Source organism: Sciurus vulgaris, assembly GCF_902686455.1.
Source record: "Sciurus vulgaris genome assembly, chromosome: 11".
Lineage (NCBI taxonomy): Eukaryota > Metazoa > Chordata > Mammalia > Rodentia > Sciuridae > Sciurus > Sciurus vulgaris.
Window position 1 is genome coordinate 19,649,315 of NC_136472.1, and position 24,431 is coordinate 19,673,745.

Here is a 24,431-nt window from a genome sequence, read left to right on the forward strand (position 1 = left end):
GATCTCCAATGCACTTGACAACAGAAAATAATTAACAGTGATCATTGAGAGGTGGGAGACAAACAAGCAGATCTGCTTGTTACATTTGGAAAGTTTCCATGCTGTCTTCACAGAAGGCGATCAGGAAGATCCTGGGACATGCTCTGATCTGAGAAGGTGAAAGTGTGAGTCTGAAGAGACCAAAGTTACTGAGAGTTGAAGGTCTCCAGATATAGAGTTGGAGAAGGGGGAGGGAGAGGCAGAAAGGAAAAGAGAGAGAGAGAGAGGAAGGGACAGAAGGAGGGAGAAAGAGAGAGAGAGAGAGAGAGAGAAATTTTCTCAATATTCAGCATAGTACATGCATTTGAAGAAATTGCCTGGAATTGCAGAAGGTCTATCCAGATCCACTAGAGAGAACAGTGCCTGGCACTCAGGGTTGAGAACAGTGTCTATTTTCACCAGTTGGACAGGGATCCTCACAGTACAGGGGCAAGTCTTTGGGTTGAGTACTTAGAAAAATCTTTACTCAATAGTGTGTCATTATTAGACTTAGAATGGATATTTCTCTAGATTGATAAAATATAATAAGAATTTTTCAGAAAGATATATGGAAACAAACTCAAAATTATTTCCGGTCTACCTCACTGCACCACAGCAATGCTCAAGAATATTTAGAAATATAATCATACGTAATATTCTATATGATAAAACAATAAATTTAGGGAAATTCAGTGTAATGAATCTGACATAACATTCCTATGTACACATATGAATAGAGCACAGTGATTCTCACCAACATGCACATCCACAGGACAATAATTTAAAACATATTTCTTATATAAATAGTAGAAAGATCAGTAGAGTAGAGGGAAGAGAACAGGGAGCGGGAGGAAAGGACGGGAAGGGGAAATACTGGGGACTGAATTAGAACAAATTATATTTCAGGCTTTTATGATCATGTCATAGTGTATTATTATATTTTCTTGTATAACTAAAAATAACCAGTAAAAGAATAAAATCTGGCATCCAATGCAAAAAGTGTAAATTATCATCCAAAGCATAAAATGACACAATTTAAGTAGAAGAAAATAAATCAATTGAAACTGCCTCAGTGACAAATGGGAGTAATAGTCTACAAGGCTATTATAAGGAATTATAATTATATTCCATACTTAAAAATTACACAGACATACAAAAGATAAAAGATGACCTGACTTGAACTTGCTTAAGAAACAAAAGTTACAATATCTAAGGCAAAAATTGGGCATGGGATTAATAGCACATTGAATATTTCAAAAGAATTTATTACAGATACATTAAAACTATTAAAAATAAAATACATGCAAAAGTATAAAGCAGGAACACATAACAGTGAGTTGTGGAGCCACTTACTTGACCTAATAAATATGTAATATGGGGTTTCTGAAGAAAACAGTAATGGATAGAAAAAGAGTTGTGGAAAAAAATGGAAGAAAACTTTGTAAATTTGGTGAGTTCTTTATAAATACTGCCCAAGTAGCTGCATGAAGCCAGACATAAGACACATAAAAACAGTGATACAAAAGCACTTCCTAAACAAATTTCTCAAATTTAATAAGAAAGAAAATTCACTTGAGAATCAGGTTGATAAGGAAGAATTCAGGTTGATAAGGAAGTCACCCAGACTCATACAAAATGATCCTAGGTGAAAATATCAGTCTATGTAACCAAATGAAGAGAACCAAAAATAATAACTGCATGAGCAAATATTTAATATTTTTCTTATTATATAAATTTCTTTAAAATATTTTTGTTTAAGACAACGGCAGTATCATCTTATGGGGTTTTAAACATGCACACATATAGTTTACAATAACTGACAAGGAGCATGATGTCAGGTGGGTTCTTTGCCTCAGGAATTCAAAGAATGAGATCCAGGCACAAGTGTAGGGTAGAGTAACCACATTTATTTAAAGCAGAAAGGGTTTTGGAGTATAGGAGGGGTCCAAAGGGAAGCACTACTGGTGGTGCTTTGGGTGTTATTTAAAGGCATTGCTGATGGCCCAGTGCAGGTGATTGGTAGAGCCTTGTGAATGAGGGATGCTGTCCTAGACCAGTCAAGCTCTTCAGGGTCTGAGTTTAATAGGTCAATCAGAGCTGCAGAAGTTTAATACCTTATTTACATAATTAAGAGGACAGACCTAGTCTTGGAATTTGGTCCCTCTTTTGCAGAGGAAGTGCTTGGAGTAAGGGTGGGTACTGTGGTTGACTGTTGCTGGGATAGCTAAGGAAGAGCCCTTACAGTTGAGACTGTCAGGTCAGATGCAGGGTGTCCTCCAGGCCCTGGGTCTCCTTCTAGGAGGCCTGGATACCTCCCTCCTTCCCTCCTCTGAGGACCTTTTTCCTATCCATCTACAGCTGGTCTAGCTTCCTGTCTCAATATCATAAGGGTTGGAGTGGGAAATAGTAAGCTTACTATGCTAAGTTTTGATAAATACATAAATGGTATGATATCACTGCATGGTAGATTGTAAGTAGTTAAAATTGTAATTTCCAAGACCCCAAAATTAAAAGGTATGTTCAATCCTTTTTATAGAAGATAGAATCCATAAATAAACCAAAAGAAAGCATAAAATGAATAAAGGAGAATAAAAAACACAAAGCACATGGGAAAAAAAGGAAAATTATATGCTTTAAATTACCCTTAGCACAATTACCTAAAATGTAAATGGTCTAAATAACAAAATAAAATGCAAAGATTACAGACTCCATAAGAATAACAAGACTCACTTATATGCTGCCTATAAAAAACATGCCTTAAATATAAAATAAAAAATATATTTGAACATTTGTTGATCCATAATATCCTGTGAAATCATTAATGTAATCCAGATGAAAATTTATTTTACTTAATTCTACTATTAACTTTTTAAAAACTTTCTTTGGTTTCTATGTGTCATCTCTATATTTGAGATTTATGCTTCTTTTACTAATTTCATGAATAGTGATTTATTTATTCAATTTCTCATTCTGTCTTTAATTTTTAATTCAAGTGACTACATATTATATATTGCTATCATGTGAACCTGGGATGCTTCCAATTGTCCATGAAGGATGGTCCTCTGGCTTTTGGAAGATGGTTAACACTTTTAAAAATGAGGCCTAGTGGAAATTTTCAGGTGGCTGACAGGGATGCTTTTGATGAGAATTGTTAGGACACTGGCCTCTAATCTCTTCCTCTCTTTCATTTTCATGTTCCAGAAATGCTGGGAACAGTCTGCTCAAGCACATGTTCCTCACTATGATGTGTTGCCTTATCATAGGCCCAAAACAAAAGGGTCACCTGGTCAGGAAATGAAGCCTCCCAAACAGTGACCCAAAGTAAATCTTTTCTCTTACTAAGTCCTTCTTTGTAATAGTAATGGAAAACAATAACACAGATAATATAGCTCCATGGGAAAAGATTTTTATTTTCATTGTGTTCTCCTACCTACATTCTTTTTTTTTTTATTTAGTTTTTAATTTTTTACAGTCTGTATTTTGATTCATTTTACGCAAATGGAGTAGTGCATCATTTCATTTCTATGGTTGTACACAATGTGGATTCATACCAATCGTGTAATTGTAAATGTACAAAGGGTAATAATGTCTGTCTCATTCCACCATTTTTCAGAACCCCTTCCTCTCATTTCCTTCTACATATTCTAAAGTTTCCCCATTCTTCTCTCATTCCTCACACTCTCAACCCCATTATATAACATTCTCCACTTATCAGGGAAAACATTCAGCCTTGGGTTTTTTGGGCTTGGCTGATTTCACTTAGCATGATATTCTCCATTTCCATTCATTTATTTGCAAATGCCATAATATTATTCTTCTTTATGATTGAGTAATATTCCATTGGGTATATATACCAGAGTTTCTTTATCCATTTATCTGTTGAAGGACAACTAGGTTGGTTCCACAATCTAGCTATTGTGAACTGAGCTGCTATAAACATTGATGTGGCTGCGTTACTGTGGTATGCTGATTGTAAATCCTTTGGGTATAAACCAAGGAGTGGGATAACTGGGTTGAAAGGTGGGTACATTCTGAGTTTTCTGAGGATTCTACACACTGCTTTCCAGAGTGGCTGCACCAATTTGCAACTCCACCATCAATGTAAAAGTGTGTCTTTTTCCCCACATCCACGCCAACATCTATTATTTTTTGTGTTCTTGATAATAGCCATTCTAATTGGTGTAAGATGAAATCTTAGAGTTGTTTTAAATTGCATTTCTCTAATTACTAGCGATGTTGAACACTTTTTCATATATATATTAATTGCCTGTGTGTCGTCTTCTGTAAAGTGTCTGTCCACTTTCTTGGCCCATTTATTGATAGGGTTCTTTGTATTTTTGGTGTAAAGTTTTGTAAGTTCTTTATAAATACATTCTTTAGGTTAATTTTAGAGTTTTATTCTAACATTTTTAATTGGAAGATTAGTTAGCCTAGTATTTCTTTTGTTTTTAAATAATAAAAAGATTAAGGTCTTAAATTTCCTTTGAGCTTCAGTTATAATATTTCTTGGTTTCACATATAATTTTTGTTTGAATAATTTTATACTTTCTAGAATTTTGGTTTTGATTTTCTCCTTCACAAAAGAGTTTCAAAAATAGGCTTGTTGGCTTTAACAATTAAAAAGTAAGAATTGTTTCTATTCACTTGTTATGTAATTATGTGTCTTCATAATTAATTTGTCAAAATCTATAAAATAAGATCATAAAGACAAAAATTTTGATTGTGGAAAAGATCTAATTGGGAAGAACTGACCTTGATTGACAATATTGAGTCTTTCTATGCATGAACATGGGATTTTTTTTTTTTTTTCATTTAGTTAGTTCTGTGTTCATCAGAGCATTTGTAGTTTTCCTCATAGGATCTTGTAATATTTTCCTATGAGTTATACCCAAGTATTTCATTTTGAGAAGTACTAAAGTAAGTGCAACTGTGTTTTTAACTTCAACTTTCACCTGTTCATTACTGGTATATATTAAACTGAGAGTAATTGGATAATTAACCTTGTGTGTTATAACTTTATTCAAATAATTTTGTTTTACTCAGCTTTTTCACTGTTGTGACCTCTAAAGACATGAGAAGAACAAATTTAGAGGAGTAAAAGTTTATTTGGTGCTCCCAGTTTCAGAGGTCTCAGTCAATAAGTGGCCAATATCATCGGGGCCAGAGGTGAGGGAGAACATCATGGTGAAGCTCAGGAGATTGCAATCAGGAAGCAAAGAAGGAGCTCAGCTCAGCAGGGACACAATATAAAATGTAAAGGCATACCCCCAGTGATTCACTTCCCTAGTCACGTGCTACCTGTGTAGAGACACCACTCAGTTACTTCATATAAGTGGATTATTGCACTAGTAAGGCTCTCACAGCCCAATCATTTCGCCTCCAAATGCTTTTCATTTTTTCACATGTGAGCATTTGAAGGAACTTCATATTTAAATAACCCATTTATCGGTTCCAGAGTTTTGTAGAATATTGTGGGATTTTCTGCATAGATGATGTCATCTGCAAACATGACAGTTTGCTTTCTTTTATTAGCATGCATTTTTTTTTCTTTTTCTTGTTTTATTACATTGACTGATACATCTAGTACAATGGTGAAAATCTCTGGTGGGAGAGAACATCCTTCCCTTGTTTAGATCTTAGCAGAAAAACTCATAGATTATTAAGTATGATTTCAGTTTTTTGTTATTTTATAGATATTCTTTATTAAATTTATGAAGTATGAATCTACCCATAGAGAGAGAAAGTACTTATAATGAAGAAGTGTAGAATTTTATTAGCTGCTTTTCTTGCTAATATTGATGTAATTCTGTTATTTTTCTTTATCTTCTGGTGTGATAGAATACATTGATTTTTTACTGTTGAGCCAGCATTGCATACCTGGGATGAATCTCAGTTGGTCATGATGTCTAATTCATTTCATGCATGGTTAGATTTGGTTTGTAAATGTTTTGTGGAATTTTTGCTGGACTACTAAGTGGAAGTCCTCCATACTCTTATTTGAAAAGACTTTAAACAAAATCCGAATTTTTTAGAAATATCTGTAATACTACTGCAGGGTTTGATTTTTACTTGTATCTTAAACTATGTTCTATTTTCCTTCATGTACAGTGACTGTTTATTGTCTTGAAATTACCCAGCTCTGTTCCATGTTAGATCTTCCTACATGTATCAATGGACCCAAGGAGCAGCTTCTCATTCTTTGGAATTCAGCTCAAATATTACCTTTAAAACATTCTTATCTAATTACCTTGTTAAAAAAAGTGTCTCATTTATTTTTTCACAATGACCCATTGGTTTCCTTATTCATATTAAACACAAATTAAAACTCATAATTTAAATTATTACCATGATTATTTTGTGGTCCTATTAGAAGATAAAACTAATGCAGTAGGGGCCATATTTCTATTTTTCCTTCCATTTTATCTACTATTGTACAGCCATCTAAGATACTGTCTACAACAACTAGACACTCTGTGATTCTGTAATTTCATAAAAGAATAAAGGCTAAACACAAAAATAACTAATTAGCTACTTACTACATCTGCATAAATCTTTTTAAGGAAGTACCATATGAAAAGGGAAAAAAAAATTGAACATAAGAAAAATGGAAAATCAAAATGGTTCTGGCACAGCAGAGAAATGAATGACAGATTCACATACACTGGAACAAACTAAGAGGTCTGCTGTTCCATTTTGGATTTCTATTTGTCTTATAATGTTCTGAAGTTATTTTGTCTTATTTCATCGCTGTGACCCCACATATGTGTTTGATGTATTATGTGTGGAGACATGGATGTTCTTTTAAAATTATGTGGAGAGTCCTAGGGAGTATAATTAAGCAAGAATTAGCTTGGATGTGTTTCAGCTGCAGGGCTCCATGATTAATGTGTGCCCATGGTATAAAGTCTTTAGTGATTTTTAATCCTGTCAGGTGGACAATCTGTTAGTAAGATATCTAATTATTTAGAGAGATGCTTTCTTATTATTAAAGAAGGATTTTTAGGGGCACAGTGTATTCGCTCCTGTTGGCTCTGTCCCTTGATAGGAGACATTTTCCTCTCCTGTGTTCTGTGAACAGGTTGTTCTTCTGCAGTCTGAAAAACAGTCCTTCTGTGGTCTGTGAAACCACCACATTCTGTTTTCACACAGTTGTTTTTTACTTTCTGCTACCAACCTGTAGTCTGCCAAATAGGCTAGTACTGCTTTCACAAGGCATGACCTTTAAGACATATATGGCTAGCTTAACTGCAAGCATATAAAAAACAGTGTTATATGCAATACAGACAGACGCAGCTTCCTATGTGACAAGAGCTCCATTTCTCCTGAATAAAGCTCTTCTCCTCAGATCTTTGTGCAGAGAGTGAGTTTCCTTTTTTCATTGCTGCCTGGTGTTGCAGACTAGGAGAGTGCAACACAGGACGACCCTTCAGTATTGCAGACTAAGGCAGTGCAACACTCTGCATCTACCAAACACCAGTATTTAGCTGTACCCAGAACAAAAGGAGACAGGTTAAAAAGCTGAATGGTGTTTATTAAGTTACCAGCAACAATCTAGAAAACTTTCCTTTTTTAAAAATGCTAGATGTGATATAACTATGTTAAAATTATTTGTTTGAATATTTACTAAATAATTTTAATATGGAAAAAATAGTTTTATTTGTACCATGGAAATCCTTTGAATACCATGTACAATGCCAGTATTTGGAAAACTCTGGAGAAAGTTGACAAACACAAATGTGTGATTTTAATATATTATCCAAGAGTAACACAGCTTTTTCTCTTCTGTGTGCATACTAGATGGAAGACAGATTACTCACTTATTACAGATGAGGCAAAATTTCCTCCTTCAAGCAGACAAGCTTCCACAGGTAAGACTTCATAGTCAGTAGCAGAAATCAGAATTTGAGATCATGTGAATGTTTCATTATGGAGAAAATCATATTAGTCAAGTATGTAAGAAAATATTGATAAACTTCTGTAGGCAGAAAGTGGCTGTTCAGATTGTATAAGATGGTCATCAGAAATATATATATATTTTTTTTTATTGTAAACAAATGGGATACATGTTGTTTCTCTGTTTGTACATGGCGTAAAGGCATACCATTTGTGTAATCATAAATTTACATAGAGCAATGTTGTTTGATTCATTCTGTTATTTTTCCCTTCCCCCCACCCCTCCCACCCCTCTTTACCCTCTATACAGTACTTCCTTCCTCCATACTTGCCTCCCTCCCTAACCCTAACTCTAACCCTTCCCTCCCCCCCATTATGTGTCATCCTCCACTTATCAGCGATATCATTCGTCCTTTGGCTTTTTGAGATCGGCCTAGCTCACTTAGCATGATATTCTCCAATTTCATCCATTTGCCTGCAAATGTCATAATTTTATCATTCTTTATGGCTGAGTAATATTCCATTGTATATATATACCACAGTTTCTTTATCCACTCATCAATTGAAGGGCATCTAGGTTGGTTCCACAGTCTGGCTATTGTGAATTGAGCAGCTATGAACATTGATGTGGCTGTATCTCTGTAGTATGCAGATTTTAAGACCTTTGGGTATAGGCCAAGGAGTGGGATAGCTGGGTCAAATGGTGGTTCCATTAGAAGTTTTCTAAGGAATCTCCACACTGCTTTCCAGAGTGGCTGCACTAATTTGCAGCCCCACCAGCAGTGTATGAGTGTACCTTTCTCCCCACATCCTCGCCAACACCTGTTGTTGCTCGTATTCTTGATAATCGCCATTCTAATTGGGGTGAGATGGAATCTTAGGGTGGTTTTGATTTGCATTTCTCTTATTACTAGAGATGTTGAACATTTTTCCATATGTTTGTTGATTGCTTGTAGATCTTCTTCTGTGAAGTGTCTATTCATTTCCTTAGCCCATTTGTTGACTGGACTATTTGAATTCTTGGAGTAGAGTTTTTTGAGTTCTTTATAGATTCTGGAGATTAGTGCTCTATCTGAAGTATGATTGGCAAAGATATTCTCCCACTCTGTAGGCTCTTTCTTCGCATTGCTGATAGTTTCCTTTGCTGAGAGAAAGCTTTTTAGTTTGAATCTATCCCAGTGGTTGATTCTAGCTTTTATTTCTTGTGCTATGGGAGTCCTGTTAAGGAAGTCTGGTCCTAGACCAACAAGGTGAAGATTTGGACCTACTTTTTCTTCTATAAACTGCAGGGTCTCTGGTCTGATTCCGAGGTCCTTAATCCATTTTGAGTTTAGTTTCGTGCATGGTGAGAGATATGGGTTTAGTTTCATTCTGTTGCATATGGATTTCCAATTCTCCCAGCACCATTTGTTGAAGAGGCTATCTTTTCTCCATTGCATATTTTTGGCACCTTTGTCTAGTATGAGAAAATTGTATTTATTTGGGTTTGTGTCCGTGTCCTCTATTCTGTACCATTGATCTACCTGTCTATTTTGGTACCAATACCATGCCGTTTTTGTTACTATTGCTTTGTACTAGAGTTGAAGATCTGGTATTGCAATACCCCCTGTCTCACTCTTCCTGCTAAGGATTGCTTTAGCTATTCTGGGTTTCTTATTCTTCCAGATGAATTTCATAATTGCTTGCTCTATTTCTGTAAGGTACACAATTGGGATTTTAATTGGAATTGCATTGAATTTGTATAGCACTTTAGGTAGTATGGCCATTTTGACAATATTAATTCTTCCTATCCAAGAACATGGAAGATCTTTCCATCTTCTAAGGTGTTCTTTAATTTCTTTCTTTAGTGTTGTATAGTTCTCATTGTAGAGGTCTTTCACCTCTTTTGTGAGATTGATTCCCAAGTATTTTATTTTTTTCGAGGCTATTGTGAATGGGGTAGTTTTCCTAATTTCTCTTTCTGAAGATTCATCACTTATGTATAAAAATGCGTTGGATTTATGGGCATTGATCTTGTAACCTGCTACTTGACTGAATTCACTTATGAGTTCTAAGAGTTTTCTGGTGGAATTTCCAGGTTCCTCTAAATATATAATCATGTCATCAGCGAACAGGGATAGTTTGAGTTCTTCTTTTCCAATTCGTATCCCTTTAATTTCTTTGGTTTGTCTAATTGCTCTGGCCAGAGTCTCAAGAACAATGTTGAATAGAAGTGGTGAAAGAGGGCATCCCTGCCTTGTTCCAGTTTTTAGGGGGAATGCTTTCAGTTTTTCACCATTTAGAATGATATTAGCCATGGGCTTAGCATAAATGGCCTTTACAATGTTAAGGAATGTTCCCACTATCCCTATTTTTTCTAGTGTTTTGAGCATGAAGGGGTGCTGTATTTTATCAAATGCTTTTTCTGCATCTATTGAAATAATCATGTGATTCTTGACTTTAAGTCTATTAATATGGTGAATTACATTTATTGATTTCCGGATGTTGAACCAACCTTGCATCCCTGGGATGAAACCCACTTGATCATGGTGCACTATCTTTTTAATATGTTTTTGTATGCGATTTGCTAAAATTTTGTTGAGAATTTTTGCGTCGATGTTCATTAAGGATATTGGTCTGAAATTTTCTTTCCTTGATGAGTCTCACATGGACTCAGCAAAAAAGCTGGAGTATCCATCCTCATTTCCGATAATGTGGACTTCAAGCCAAAGTTAGTCAGAAGGGATAAAGAAGGTCATTTCATACTGCTTAAGGGAAGCATAAATCAGCAAGATATAACAATCATAAACATCTATGCCCCAAACAGTGGCTCATCTATGTATGTCAAACAAATCCTTCTCAATTTCAGAAACCAAATAGACCACAACACAATAATACTAGGTGATTTTAACACGCCGCTCTCACCACTGGACAGATCTTCCAGACAAAAATTGAACAAAGAAACCATAGATCTCAACAACACAATCAATAATTTAGACTTAACGGACATTTATAGAATATACCATCCAACCAAGAGTGAATACACTTTCTTCTCAGCAGCACATGGATCCTTCTCTAAAATAGACCATATATTATGCCACAAAGCTAATGTTAGCAAATACAAGAAGATAGAGGCACTAGCATGTATTCTATCAGATCATAATGGATTGAAGTTAGAAATAAATGAAAGAGTAAAACACAGAAACTATTCCAACATCTGGAGATTAAACAACATGCTATTATATGATGAATGGATAACAGAAGATATTAGGAAGGAAATTAAAAAATTCTTAGAGGTAAATGAGAACAAAGAAACATCATATCAAAATCTCTGGGAAACTATGAAAGCAGTACTTAGAGGGAAATTTATTTCATGGAGTGCATTTAATAAAAGAAGTAAAACTCAACAAATAAACAACCTAACACTACAGCTCAAAGCCCTAGAAAAAGAAGAACAGAACAGCACCAAAAGTAGTAGAAGACAGGAAATAATTAAACTCAGAGCTGAAATCAATGAAATTGAAACAAAAGAAACAATACAAAAAATTGACAAAATAAATAGTTGGTTCTTCGAAAAAATAAACAAAATTGATAAACCTTTAGCCACACTAACAAAGAGAAGACGAGAGAAAACCCAAATCACTAAAATTCGGAATGAACAAGGAAATATCACAACAGACAGGATGGAAATACAAAATATAATTAGAAGCTATTTTGAAAATCTATACTCCAACAAAATAGAAAATTTCGAAGACATCAACAGGTTTCTAGAGACATATGAATTGCCTAAACTGAACGAGGAGGACATAAACAATTTAAATAGACCAATTTCAAGTACTGAAATAGAAGAAGTCATCAAAAGCCTACCAACAAAGAAAAGTCCGGGACCAGATGGGTTCTCAGCCGAGTTCTACAAAACCTTTAAGGAAGAGCTCATTCCAATACTTCTCAAAGTATTCCATAAAATAGAAGAGGAGGGAACCCTCCCAAACTCATTCTATGAAGCCAATATCACACTGATACCTAAACCAGAAATATATTTAAAAATTGAAAATTTAAGTCAGGGACCATGTTATGTCCTCAACACAATTGCTTCCATCTGGAAAGGAAGAAGGTGCGAAGTGAAAAACTAATTCCTCAGTCAGCATAGAGATTTCTCTCTGATGACATGAGTCCAGTGTAGACCCTGAGCCTTGGTGAACTAGCGGACTCTAGTGATGACTGTAAGTTTGCCTTATGTGCACAGTGTGACACAACATAGTGATCTGTGAATACTTGTTGGTTGGATAAATGAAGAAAATATTTAATGTACCACATCCTTTGTACAATACTCACCATTGCTTTAAAGTTTGTGATGTCTGCTCTGGTCTCTGAAGTTGGCATCTGTCAAAGAGTAAATGATAGATGTGGTAGGGACTGTCACAGCACCCAGGGGTTGCAAGGGGATGGAATGAGAATGATCACATTTTCAAGATAGTATGAATAGAAAGCCCAGGGGAATGAATAAATACATGGATAGGCAAGGTGAGAGGAATAAAGGAAGGTAGAACACTGCCAGAATTTGGCTTGAAAAATAAGATGGAAGGAGGTATCCTTCAGTTAGCTTGACAAAATCTAAGAAGGAAAGAATTATTGTGAAAAATTAAAAATTTTCTTTGGTAAATATGAAATGAATATCTAATTGCAGATGTCATGTATGTAGTTGCAGACATCACTTTTGAAAGGAGGGGAAGAATAGTGCTGAAGATAGGCCAAATCAGAGTGCTTTAAGGATTTACAGGTTAGGTAAATGAGGGATACACAAGTAAAAGCTAGGAGGAGGTTCCAGTGACTGGCAAGCTGTCTGAGACTGTGGTACATACTGGTTCCTCATATTGTCACATGAAATAATTATGGTTTAGTTGTTCCCAGTTTGTTTGTTGAGGATCTACCTGTGGTACCTCAGAAAGGGGATCTATTTGGATATACAGAGTTTGTAAGTGTAATGCAGTAACAATACATTTATTAGATTGGATCTTCATCCAATATAACATGTTTTAGTGGAGTAAAAAATTTGGATTCAGGGAGGATAACACATGAACACAAGCTGGTCATCTGGAAGCCAAGGCTGATCCTTCTCTCATGGTCTTAGGGATCCACCATTACCCATACCTTTATTTCAAATGTCTAGCAACAGGACTGTCAGACACATTTGTGTTTAAACCAACTGGAGCTCTGGCAGGTGAATATGGCTTTTGGCACTGGGAAGTGGTTGCTGCTGCAATAAATATCTAATGCTTGATGTCAACTTTGTGACTGATTAATGGGTAGATGCTGGGAAATATTTGGGAAATATTTTAGAACCAGGTTTCCTTGAAGAGATGGTGGGTAGAATTGTGAACATTGAAAGGTGAGACTGGTGAGGGCTCAGCAAGGAAGGAGGAGAGCGATGGAGATGGCATCTGTCCTAGGGGACACAGACATCACTGTGAGCACAATGTTCCTGGAAACATGAATACTAAGGTGCCTTGAGGTGACATTTCCAGTGGACCTGAGGCCAAAGGAAGCAGAGGAAGGACTTCATTTTCTAAAGACCCAGAACCAGTGTTGATACAGTGACTGGTGGTCTGTCGTCTTCCGTTAGTAATTTATTTTATCCCCCTTCCTAGGAAAAATACCTTGAGTGAAACTTCAGTATTACACTGTGTGAGGTTTTACCTAACACATCTTTTCATGGATTTCCCTTTCATTCTCTCTTATTATTTCTTATCTTTAAACTCATCTAAAGAGTAACTTCATCTGAGACCTTCCCAAGTCACAACAGCTTTAGTAATTGCAGCATTGTGAATATATAGCATGGCATCAACAATTGTATTTATCAACACATTTCACAAGTTTAAATGTTGGACTACATAGAATATATATATCAAATCACTTAGGGCAGGAAAATTTATCTTATTTTACTTGGATCCAGCTATCTACTGAAGGTAGTGTGCCACCAGTACATGCTTTTAACATATATGGCAGATGAATAAAAGTGCTTATAATGCTTCTAAGGATTTTTTGGTTGTTTTATAGGTAAGGTGTTTTACTCTTTGAAATCAGCATCGATAAATGAACAGATAGAACATAGGAACAATGAATCTTACTTTGTCCTCTTGGGCCTCACCCAAAATCCAAAGGAGCAGAAAGTACTTTTTGTTATATTCTTGCTCTTCTATATTTTGACCATTCTGGGGAGCCTGCTCCTTGTCATAACCTTAACCTTCAGTAAGACCCTGGCCTCTCCAATGTACTTCTTTCTTGCTAACTTATCATTTTTGGATATCATTTATTCATCAATCATTTCCCCCAAATTGATTTCAAACTTGTTCTTAGGGGAAGTTATCATATCCTTCAAATTTTGTATGTTTCAGCTCTTTGCAGAACACCTTTTGGGTGGGTCAGAAATATGTCTTCTTTTGGTGATGGCCTATGACCGCTATGTGGCCATCTGTAAGCCCTTGCATTACTTAGTTACCATGAGGCCATGGGTGTGTATTGTGTTGCTGGTAGTTTCATGGGTTGGAGGTTTCTTGCACTCAGTAATTCAGTTGGGCACTATTTATGGGCTCCCATTCTGTGACTCCAATATCATTGACCACTTTATGTGTGACATGTACCCCTTTTTGCAACTTGTCTGTGCTGACACCTATGTCACTGGCCTCTTAGTGATTGCCAATGGGGGGCTGATGTGCTCTATTGTGTTTCTGCTCTTACTCTTGTCTTATGTGGTCATTTTTAACTCTCTAAAGAACCTGAGTCAGGAAGGGAGGCGGAAGGCTCTTTCCACCTGTGGCTCCCACATCACTGTGGTTGTCCTCTTCTTTGTTCCCTGTATTTTCATGTATGCCAGACCAGCTAAGACTTTCCCCATTGACAAGTCATTGAGTGTGTTTTACACAGTCGTAACCCCCATGCTGAACCCCTTCATCTACACTCTGAGAAACTCAGAGATGACAAATGCCATGAAGAAACTCTGGAAAATAAGTCATATCAGGTAATAAATCACTGAGTCTTCCACTATGAAGAGAAACATTTCACTGTGAAACTGTCTTCTTAGGATGCAATATTAATTTCAGAATTAAAACTGATACTAATTTGCTAAAGCATTTTTGTTAAGTTAATTAAAGAATAAAATATAAGTTTTGACATTAACATAGTTCCCTAGTGTATTGCTTTTTCTTTAGTGTCTTATTTATTGAGGTACCTAGGAATTTTTTGTGCATGTATACTAGTAAGTCAATAAAAATATGTAATTTCTTTATTGATAAAATATTTATAGTATTACAATCATGGTTATTTATTTTTTTCATTTATTTTTAGTACCTATGTTATCATTTCTCATTTTATGTTTACTTTCTTACCCATTTTTCTTTTATAGTATTAAGTGCTAAATATGTTTTTTATTTTATTTTACTAGCATTACATGCATAATTTTAGTGCAATAGTTTTATTTTTAAAATAAACATGGAAAGCATAATAAGTATGAATATAACAATGCAACACTTGTAAAATGGTAAATCTGAAAAAAATATATATGATGAATTCCTCACCAGCATCTCCCAGTCCTGATACAGGTGCAGGCACTGTGTTTCTCAGGTTCTTAGTTAAGAAATCTTATCATTTGTGTGACCTGGGTGGACTCAGAGGACATCATGCTAAATGATATAAGCCAGACACAGAAGACAAATACTGCATGATGTCATTCACACTAAAATCTTCACACTCACAGAAGCAGAAAGAAGAATAATGGTTGTCATGGCTGCAGAGTGGGAAAACTAGAGATGTGGTGGAGGAGTAGCAAGTTTCATATAGAAGCTAATTCTGGAGTCGATAGCATGGTAGCTATTGTTACTTTGATTTATTGTATACTGGACTCCTGAGAAGAGGGTAGTTCCCAAGTGCCCTACCACAAAAAGATTAAAGAAAACTCTAATCTTGTGACATGATGGATATGCTTATTATAGTCATCATTTCACAATGTACACATATATTAAATATCACATTGTCCACCCAAAACCTGTATGATTCTATTTGTCAATCAGATATCAGTAGAACTAAAAAAATTAAAGGAAACTAAAGATGGTACTACTATTATTGCTAAAATATGATTATTACTCTGTGATTTACTACTTTTTACAGTTCTTTTTGCCTATAAATTTCCTTTAGTGGAGATTCACAGTTGTGTTATTGTGTTTCAACTTTATTAGTTTGTCCATTTCTCTTTGTTTTGATGTCACCAACTTTATGAATTTTATTTTCATTTGGTGGTTCCTATTCAAATTTAGGTGTTACTTCTTTATTCTTTCTTGCTTTTTTTGCTATATTCTTTGGTCATTGTTCTAACCATAAGCAATTCTTTCTTTTCAAATTCTAACACTGTTAATGGATTTCTCTTTGTGAACTGGATTGATGGCTACATCCAGGATAATGTGAAATAATGATGAAGACAGCTGAGGTATGTCACAATGTTTTTATTGACATTATAAAATGAAAATGGTATGCTTTTCTAAACACCTTGTTTGCAGTTATTTAGGTAATTAAAATATTTTACCCTTATACATATTCATGTGATCAGTTATTACATAGGATTTTATTGTATTAAACTATCTTGGTATTTGTGGACTAAACTTTGGTAGGGTTACATTATGTTGTTTCCTTATATCAAAGGATTCTTGTGGTTCTTTTTAAGGTTTTTTGCATCAATTTGTATAATTTAAAAGGGTATAGATATCCACATATGTAACACTATTTTGGAAAGTTATATACCAAGATTTTGATCATATTTCAAAAATTCACCCCAATATTTTACATCCCTATCATACCTAAAGTTCAATTACAACATCTAAAGTTAGCATGGTTGGCTCGCTTCTTTGTTTTTTTTTTTTTTTCCATTAGAGGGACTTAATTATTTTTATTTTTTTCACTACTGGGAACTACCTGCATTCCCAGTTCTTTATTTTTTAAACAGTCTTCCTAAGTTGCTGAGGCTGGCTTTAAACTTGCAATCCTCCTGCCTCAGTCTCCTGAGCTGCACTTCACTATATATTTTACTTTAAATTTTTTTATTATTTATTTCTCTCTAGAATATAAACTACTGCTCAATTGATGGCACCTTTAATAGAGCTAGCCATGGTAAATAATTGTTGAATGAGTGCTTTATAGAAATACTATTTTGGGGGGCACTGGGGATTGAACTCAGGGGCTCTTGAACACTGAGCCACATCCCAACTCTATTTTGTATTTTTACTTAGAGAAAGGGGTCTCGCTAAGTTGCTTAGTGCCTCACTTTCTCTGATGCTGACTTCAAACTAGCTATCATCCTGCCTAAGCCTCCCTAGTGACTAGGATTGGAGGCATGCACCATTGCACTCAAGGACATATTTTTATCATTTAAATTAATTTATTTTCTGAGACGACTTAAGTAGCACTGGGATGATATTCTCTTTGAAAGTTTGTGAGTAACAATCACACCCAGCATTATAAAATGTTTATTCTATTCAGGACTTGTTCTATACGTGTTATGTGGGTTTCCTCCTGTAACATTCCAATGATTAAGTCCCCGAATAGCATCATGAGGTAGGCACTCTTACTGGAGCCATTTTACAGTTGCACAAAGGCTCATGGAGGTTTAAAACCCTGTGAAAGGTTATGACCTGCAGTGTCCAGGTCCAATCCAAGAAGTCTTTCTTAGGCCAATGAATGGTAGGTTTGGTTACCTGATAATGACAAGACCTTCAGACCTATATGCATATATAGAGTAAGTATCTATTGATTCTGCTATTTTTAGTGGTGTTTTAGTTCTATATTTTTCCTGTATAGTTGTTTGTTTATACCTTAAGTGTGATGTTAATTCAAAATCATTTAAGAGTTGAAAGATATCCTGGACACCCTTCTCCCAGATTCCCCATGAGTTAAAATTATTCCACATTTCCTTCTTACCATCTTGTCTCTCTTTTTGTATCAGTACATATTACTAAATATATATATGTATATAAATAATTAAATTTGCATATATGTCACTATACATGTGAATATCATTTTTAATTTTTCATTTCTCTTGGTCATTTATTTGTATAGATTTATTGTTTGTTTTTCTTAAAGGCTGAGGAGCCAATTGTAGACAGGATGACCATTTAGTCATAAAACTCTGTCCAAAACTCAAGACACTTTTGAGTAACCACAGTATAGTGCAAAATCAAGAAGTTGAATTGAGAAAATGTTATTACATAACCCACACAGATCATTGCTACTTCACCAACTGTCCCAATTACATTCTCCTTATGGCAAAAGAGAACACAAAGGCACACATTGCATTTTCCTGTCATATGCAAAGCAAGGATTCCTTTCATGGGAAACATTCCTGATCCTTTCTTTTCTTCTGGATTCAAGTATACTTAAGTTGTTTTTATAGGATTTGCCTCTGGAATCCACTCAAATGGGCATTTCAAGAGTGGACTTAGGCAATAGAAGACTGCATGTCCATATTATAAACTCTGTGTGTGTGTGTGTGTGTGTGTGTGTGTGTGTGTGTGCTTTAAGCTCAAACTCCTCCACATGACTCATGATGAAACCCCCACCTTGAGCAGTATGATGCTACCTATGAAGAGGCTGGATGACCTTTAGGCCTGCACAGTAGAAACCTAGAGCTCCCCTTCTCACCCTGCAAAGACTTGCAGAGTAAATCACAGTTATTTGGGAGAAATTCCTAAGTGCTCCTGTTTAGATTTGTGGGCTGTTTCTTTAGGTTGAGGTTCAGGTCATGCCTTTGGCAGGAGGTGCTGCATGGGATCCTGAATTCCTCTTACATACCACACCCATGTTCATCATTGTGATCTGAACTGTTACTTGCAATGCCACATCTATTCACTGGGCTATGATGATATCTTTTGTGCATGCCTATTCTTCAAGAAACAATTGTGAGCCAGCTTTGAGTTGACTCTGGAGGCACTTCCTTAAAACAACTTATAGATAATTTGTTTTCCAGGAAATACCAGGCACAGTGTTGCACACACATAATTTCAGCAACGGTATAATTACACAATCAGTGTGACACTACTTTGTATACAACCAGAGAAATGGAAGTTGTACCCCATTTGTGAACAATGAATAAAAAAAAAAAAAAAAAAAAAAAACTTGCACATCGCTGGCCACAGTAGTGCTACTCAGGAGGATGATTCAGGAGGGTCATAAATTCAAGGTCAGGCTGGGTAATTTAGGGAGACTCTGTCTCAATAAAAATTAAAATGTTTGGGGATGTAGCTCAGTAGTAGACTGCTTGCCTAGCATGTGAACGACTCTAGGCTTAATTCTCAGTACTATAAAAAACAAAATATAACAAACAAATAACCTGCACACAATTTTTTATTGTGATTTTTTACATGATCACCCCAAATTGGGAATAGCTCAATGTCTTTCAATTGGTAAGTGGATAAGAAAATGGGGTTATCTATTTAATTGAATACATTGCAATAATAAAGAGAAAAAAGCACAGATATAAGCAATGATATGGATAGAATATATCAATTTTTTATACTAAGTTGAAGAAGACAAATTCAAAAAGCTACATACACACGATTCCATGACATTCTAGAAAAGGCAAAAAATATATGGATAGTCAATAGATTGGTGATTGCCAGGGCCTGAGGTAGGGAGAGGGATTGATTATGACAAGGCCCTAAAGAATTGTTTTTAAATAAAATAAATATTTTATATATTAATTGTAGTGATGTTTGTACAACTGAATACATTGAAAGAATTAGCTTTTGGTTTACAAATTGTACCTAAGTAAATCTTACTTTATATATATAAAAAAAAATAATCCCAGCAGCTCAGGAGGCTGAGGCAAGAGTATTACCAGTTTAAAGCCAGCCTCAGCCAATTTAGTGAGGCCCTTAGAAAGTTAGCAAGACCCAGTCTCAAATTAAAAAATAAAGGAGGGCTAGGAATGTTTGATTAGTGGTTAAGCACCCCGTGATTCAATTCCTGGAAAAAAAAAAAGATGTAATTTGTATTTCAGGAAATTATGTCTAGGTGTGCCCATGTGTTAGCTGGTTCAGTTGATTCTTCATTTATTATCAATAATCTCTTCTTGCTTTTAGATATTGCACTATAAAAGAAAGGGAGGAATAGAGAGAGAAAGAGAGAAGTCTGAACAAAGAATTTTTAAGGGATGAGTCTACCCATATATGAGCAGCTCATGATTTTAACATTTTATCTAGTTTCTACTGATGTTTGCCTGAAAAGGTTTTGAAGGTCTCCCCCAACAGGAAAAGTAGAAGGGGCAGCTTCTGTGCAGTGAGTGTGTTGTGGGTGCAGAAATCTACAGAGGGAGGAGCTGGAGGGATTGGCAGAAGCTAGAGGACTTGTATGAAGTCCTGTTCCCTCAGTTCACATGGTGCAGGATGCACACTCTTCTCACCACCTGTTCTCAGGGTATCAGGAGCATCCTTAATAACTGGAATTCCATTCATGACTATTGTATTTTTGTTTTGACATGAAACTCACATAAAAAGGAGATATATTCTCTTTTAAAATGACTTAGAGAAAGAATCATTGATTTTAGTATTTTTCTATTAAGCATGGTACTGACTTTGGGTTTAAGATTTATTCCTTCATTTTATGCTAAGAAAAAAATAATAAATAATAAGTATTTTTCAGAAATTGATGTAGCATTAACTAATTATGCTTTAAGAACTTATTAAATGAACTTATCATCTTTCTTTTGGACCTATTTATGAGTATAAATAAATTTTCCAATGTTCATTTATACTTCTTCTTGGAATGTTCATTTTGACCATGATGAGAAAACACAGAGATTTACACTTACATCTATGAGAAGTTAATGAGCCAAAGACACAGAAACAACTCTTTTTAAATTTTTTTACATACTGCATTTTGATTCATTGTACAGAAATGGGGTAGGGTACATAATTTAATTTCTATGGTAGTACATGATGCATATTGATACCATTAGTGTAATCATATATGTACATAGGGTAATAATGTCTGTCTTATTCCACCAGTTTCATACCCCCCTCCCTCTCATTTCCTTCTACATAATCTAAAGTTCCCCCATTCTTCTCTCACATCCCACCCCCCCACCCTCTTTATATATCATTCTCTACTTATCAGGGAAAACATTTGGCCTTTGGTTTTTTGAATGAATAAAAAAAACTGTGGTATATATACACAATGAAATATTATTCAGCTATAAAGAAGAATAATATTATGGCATTTGCAAATAAATGGATGGAATTGTAGAAAATCTTGTTAAGTGAAATAAGCCAATCCCAGAAACAACTCTTTTGAACAAATTTGACAATAGAAAACAATTCATGGGAAACATTGAGAGATGGTAGACAAACAAGTTGATCTTTTGTATAATCCCTGCTTCTATTTACAGCTATAAAGACAAATGCGCCCAATACCTGACCATCTAAATATGCAAAAGAAATATTGGATCTGAAGGGAGATGCAAATTCTAGTATAATAATAGATGAGGACTTATATTGCCCACTTTCATTGATGGACAGATCTTGTAGACAGAATATCAACCAAGAAACTTCGGATTTAATCTACACTATAGACCAAATGGACCTAACAGATATTTGCAGAACATTTCATATAACAGCTATGAATTGTGTGTTATTTTCATCAGCACACAGAACATTTTCCAGGAAAGATCACGTTAGGACACAAAATAAATCTCAAAAGATTTTTGAAACATCAAAATTATATCATCTTTCTTCTCTGACTGTAACAAAATAAGAAGTCAACAACAAAGGAAATTGTAGAAGTTGTGCAAACACATGGAAATTAATCAACCATGCTCTAAAACAAGAAATGGATTAATGAAGCTATAAAAAGGAAAGGAAAAACTTCTTGAAAGCCCGAAATTGACAGAGAACATTCATAACATATGGAATGGAGAAAAAGCAGTATGGAAGTTTAGAACTGGGGATGCAGCTTAGTGTTAAGAGTATTAGACTAGCATGTGCAAGTCCCTGGGTTGGATCCCAGCTCTGAAGGCAAAAACAAAACAGGAAAGTTTACACAAAAAATTTGAATGATTTCAAATAATTAAAATCAGAGCATGAAAAATGCAACAAATATTTTAAAAGTCTAATAAATAAAAAGTTATTTTTAAAAAGTTATAGAAAATTAACAAACTTTTAACTATCCAAATTAAAACAAAGAAGACCCAAACAAACAATCTCAGAGATGAAAATGAAGGTATTAAAACTGACATCATGGAAATATGAAAGATCATTAATGATTCTTAAAAGCGATACACACCAACAAATTGCAAACAAATAGAAGACATGGATAAATCCCTCTGCACATATGACACCAAGATTAATATGTGACAACACATAAGATCTAAATACACTAATATTGCGAAACAAAACTTAATCAGTAATAAAAGTCACCCAAGAAAGAAAATTAAATCCCAGAACTCAATGTTTTCTTTATAGAATCTTATCAAACTTTTTATTTATTTATGCATTTATTGGTACTGAAGATTGATCCCTGAGCTCTATCCCAAGGACCCCCCCCCCCCCTTTTTTGTTTCTTTTGTTTTGGTCTTTAAATTTTGAGAGAGGGTCTCACTAAGTTACATAGGGCCTCACTAAGTTTCAGAGGCTGGCCTTGAACTTCCAATTCTCCTCCCTCAGCCTCCTGAGTGACTGAAATGGCAAGTATGCACCATTTGCACCTGGCTCTATAAATCTTTTAAGGAATAAACAAGTGTCCATTGTTCTCTCTTCCAAAAACATAAAAGGGAAACAATTCTTCAGATTCATTCTATGAGATAACATTACCCTGGGATCTGAATTCTCTTTAAATCAGATTTTTTTTTTTTTCATAGCACTAGGCAGTCAGCAACGCTTTCTTGGCAAGACCCAAATTCTCTTCCTCTAGAGATTGCTCAAGGGAAGCAAACTGTTCAGGAGAGATTACTTAATTTGAATTCATTCCAAATGTGGTAACAAGTTAATCTATTAGAAATAGAGATGATATAAAAAATCATAGATGGTATTTACACATTTAAATGGAAGGATTATTTTCTTGTTAGAATGACCCAGGAGATTTCTGAAAACTCAAATTCTCTCAAGTTGGAACATGTCTTCTCTTAGTATCTAGTCCTTTATGTCGCATTTTCTTGTTATAGTCTTGGCTGCTTAGAGAAGTTTCCACAAGGTCTCCATTTTCTGGGATGAGATTATGCAGATATGGGGACTGTTTTAATTAGTAAGGAAGGGGACTAAGGAAGATGCTTTTGAATGAGCAACACACTGAAGAGTTCTGTGTCTACCTGTGAGAAAACTCCATCGTGAGCTTTGTAGTGAGGTTACATCTCACTCTTTGGTAGGTAAAGTGTTTAATAAGTAAGCAATTAATTATCATAAACACTCAAACTCAAGTCCTTCTTGGCTTCTTCACAATAATTATCTAGAATACACAAAAATATCATGTAACTAATGTTAGTGTTCCTTGATCATTTGTTTACTGTGCCATCAAATAATGGGTTTGACCAAGTTCATTTTCACTAGTTAGATCAATTTTTGGTGCATTATGATTATACATAAGAGTGAGATACATCGTGACATATTTGTGAATGCACATAACATAATTTGATTGATTTCATTTCTCAGAACTGTCCTTTTCCTCCCCTCTTCCCTCCTCCATCTTCCTCAATTGTATTGGTCTCCTTTTTATTTTCATGAGGTCCCATTTCTTAAAAATAGCTTTTTCTCTCTTCTACAGATGAGAGAGAACATATGACCCTTGACTCCTGAGTGTGGCTTATATTGCTCAACATAATGCTCTCCAGTTCCATGATCTTTCCTACAAATGTAATTAAGTCTTGATTTTAGATAGTTTTTCCAACATAACATTATATTTTCTATGAAGCCATTTTCCCAGCAGGGGAGAATATCTAACTACATTTGTGCTTTAACTACTGATATTTTAAAATGTTTTTATATTTAAGGTATTCCCTTGGATACATTTATGCTTCTCTGAAAGACTGAGATAATAGAGATCTCTGGAAATATATTTGCTGTAGCCTTAGAACTTAGAACTATTCATGGAGTCACTAGTTAGCCACATATTACCATGTGTTCTATGAAGATTCATAGGTATATGAGGCACTGCAGGCACCCATGCAGTGATTGAATGCTTTGATTTGTGGATCAAGGATAAGACACTAGATGCAAATTCATGGAACTACTAAAAATGAATACTTATTGAAAAGTCCTGTGATCTAATTAAATAAAGCAAATGTCTTATAGTTCATGTATTCTCAAAGGAGGTATTCGAACTGGAAAACTGAGTTGGCAAAACAAAAATTAATTCAAATATACCAAGTATATTTGGTTTAATGTTACATCCTGATTAATATTTATTAAAGTTTGCCAAGTGACAAGTGATATATGTTACAAGTACAAAAAAGAATCAACTGTTTTTATTACTTGAATTTATGGGATATTATATTTTACATGATATGTAAACAA

General features: G+C 35.0%; 1 protein-coding gene and 1 pseudogene across 2 annotated transcripts in view; one reads left to right on the forward strand and one right to left on the reverse strand.

Moving 5' to 3' along the window:
- LOC306639149 (olfactory receptor 4C16-like) overlaps positions 1–24,431 on the reverse strand; it is a 469,263-nt pseudogene that overhangs the window by 165,928 nt on the left and 278,904 nt on the right. The window lies entirely within an intron of this gene.
- LOC306638432 (olfactory receptor 4P4-like) overlaps positions 1–24,431 on the forward strand; it is a gene marked incomplete at both ends in the record, with an annotated part of 109,388 nt that overhangs the window by 77,448 nt on the left and 7,509 nt on the right. Inside the window, 1 exon segment of the mRNA XM_079101717.1 lies at positions 14,680–14,908. Within this exon segment, the coding sequence (XP_078957843.1) occupies positions 14,680–14,908 (229 nt within the window).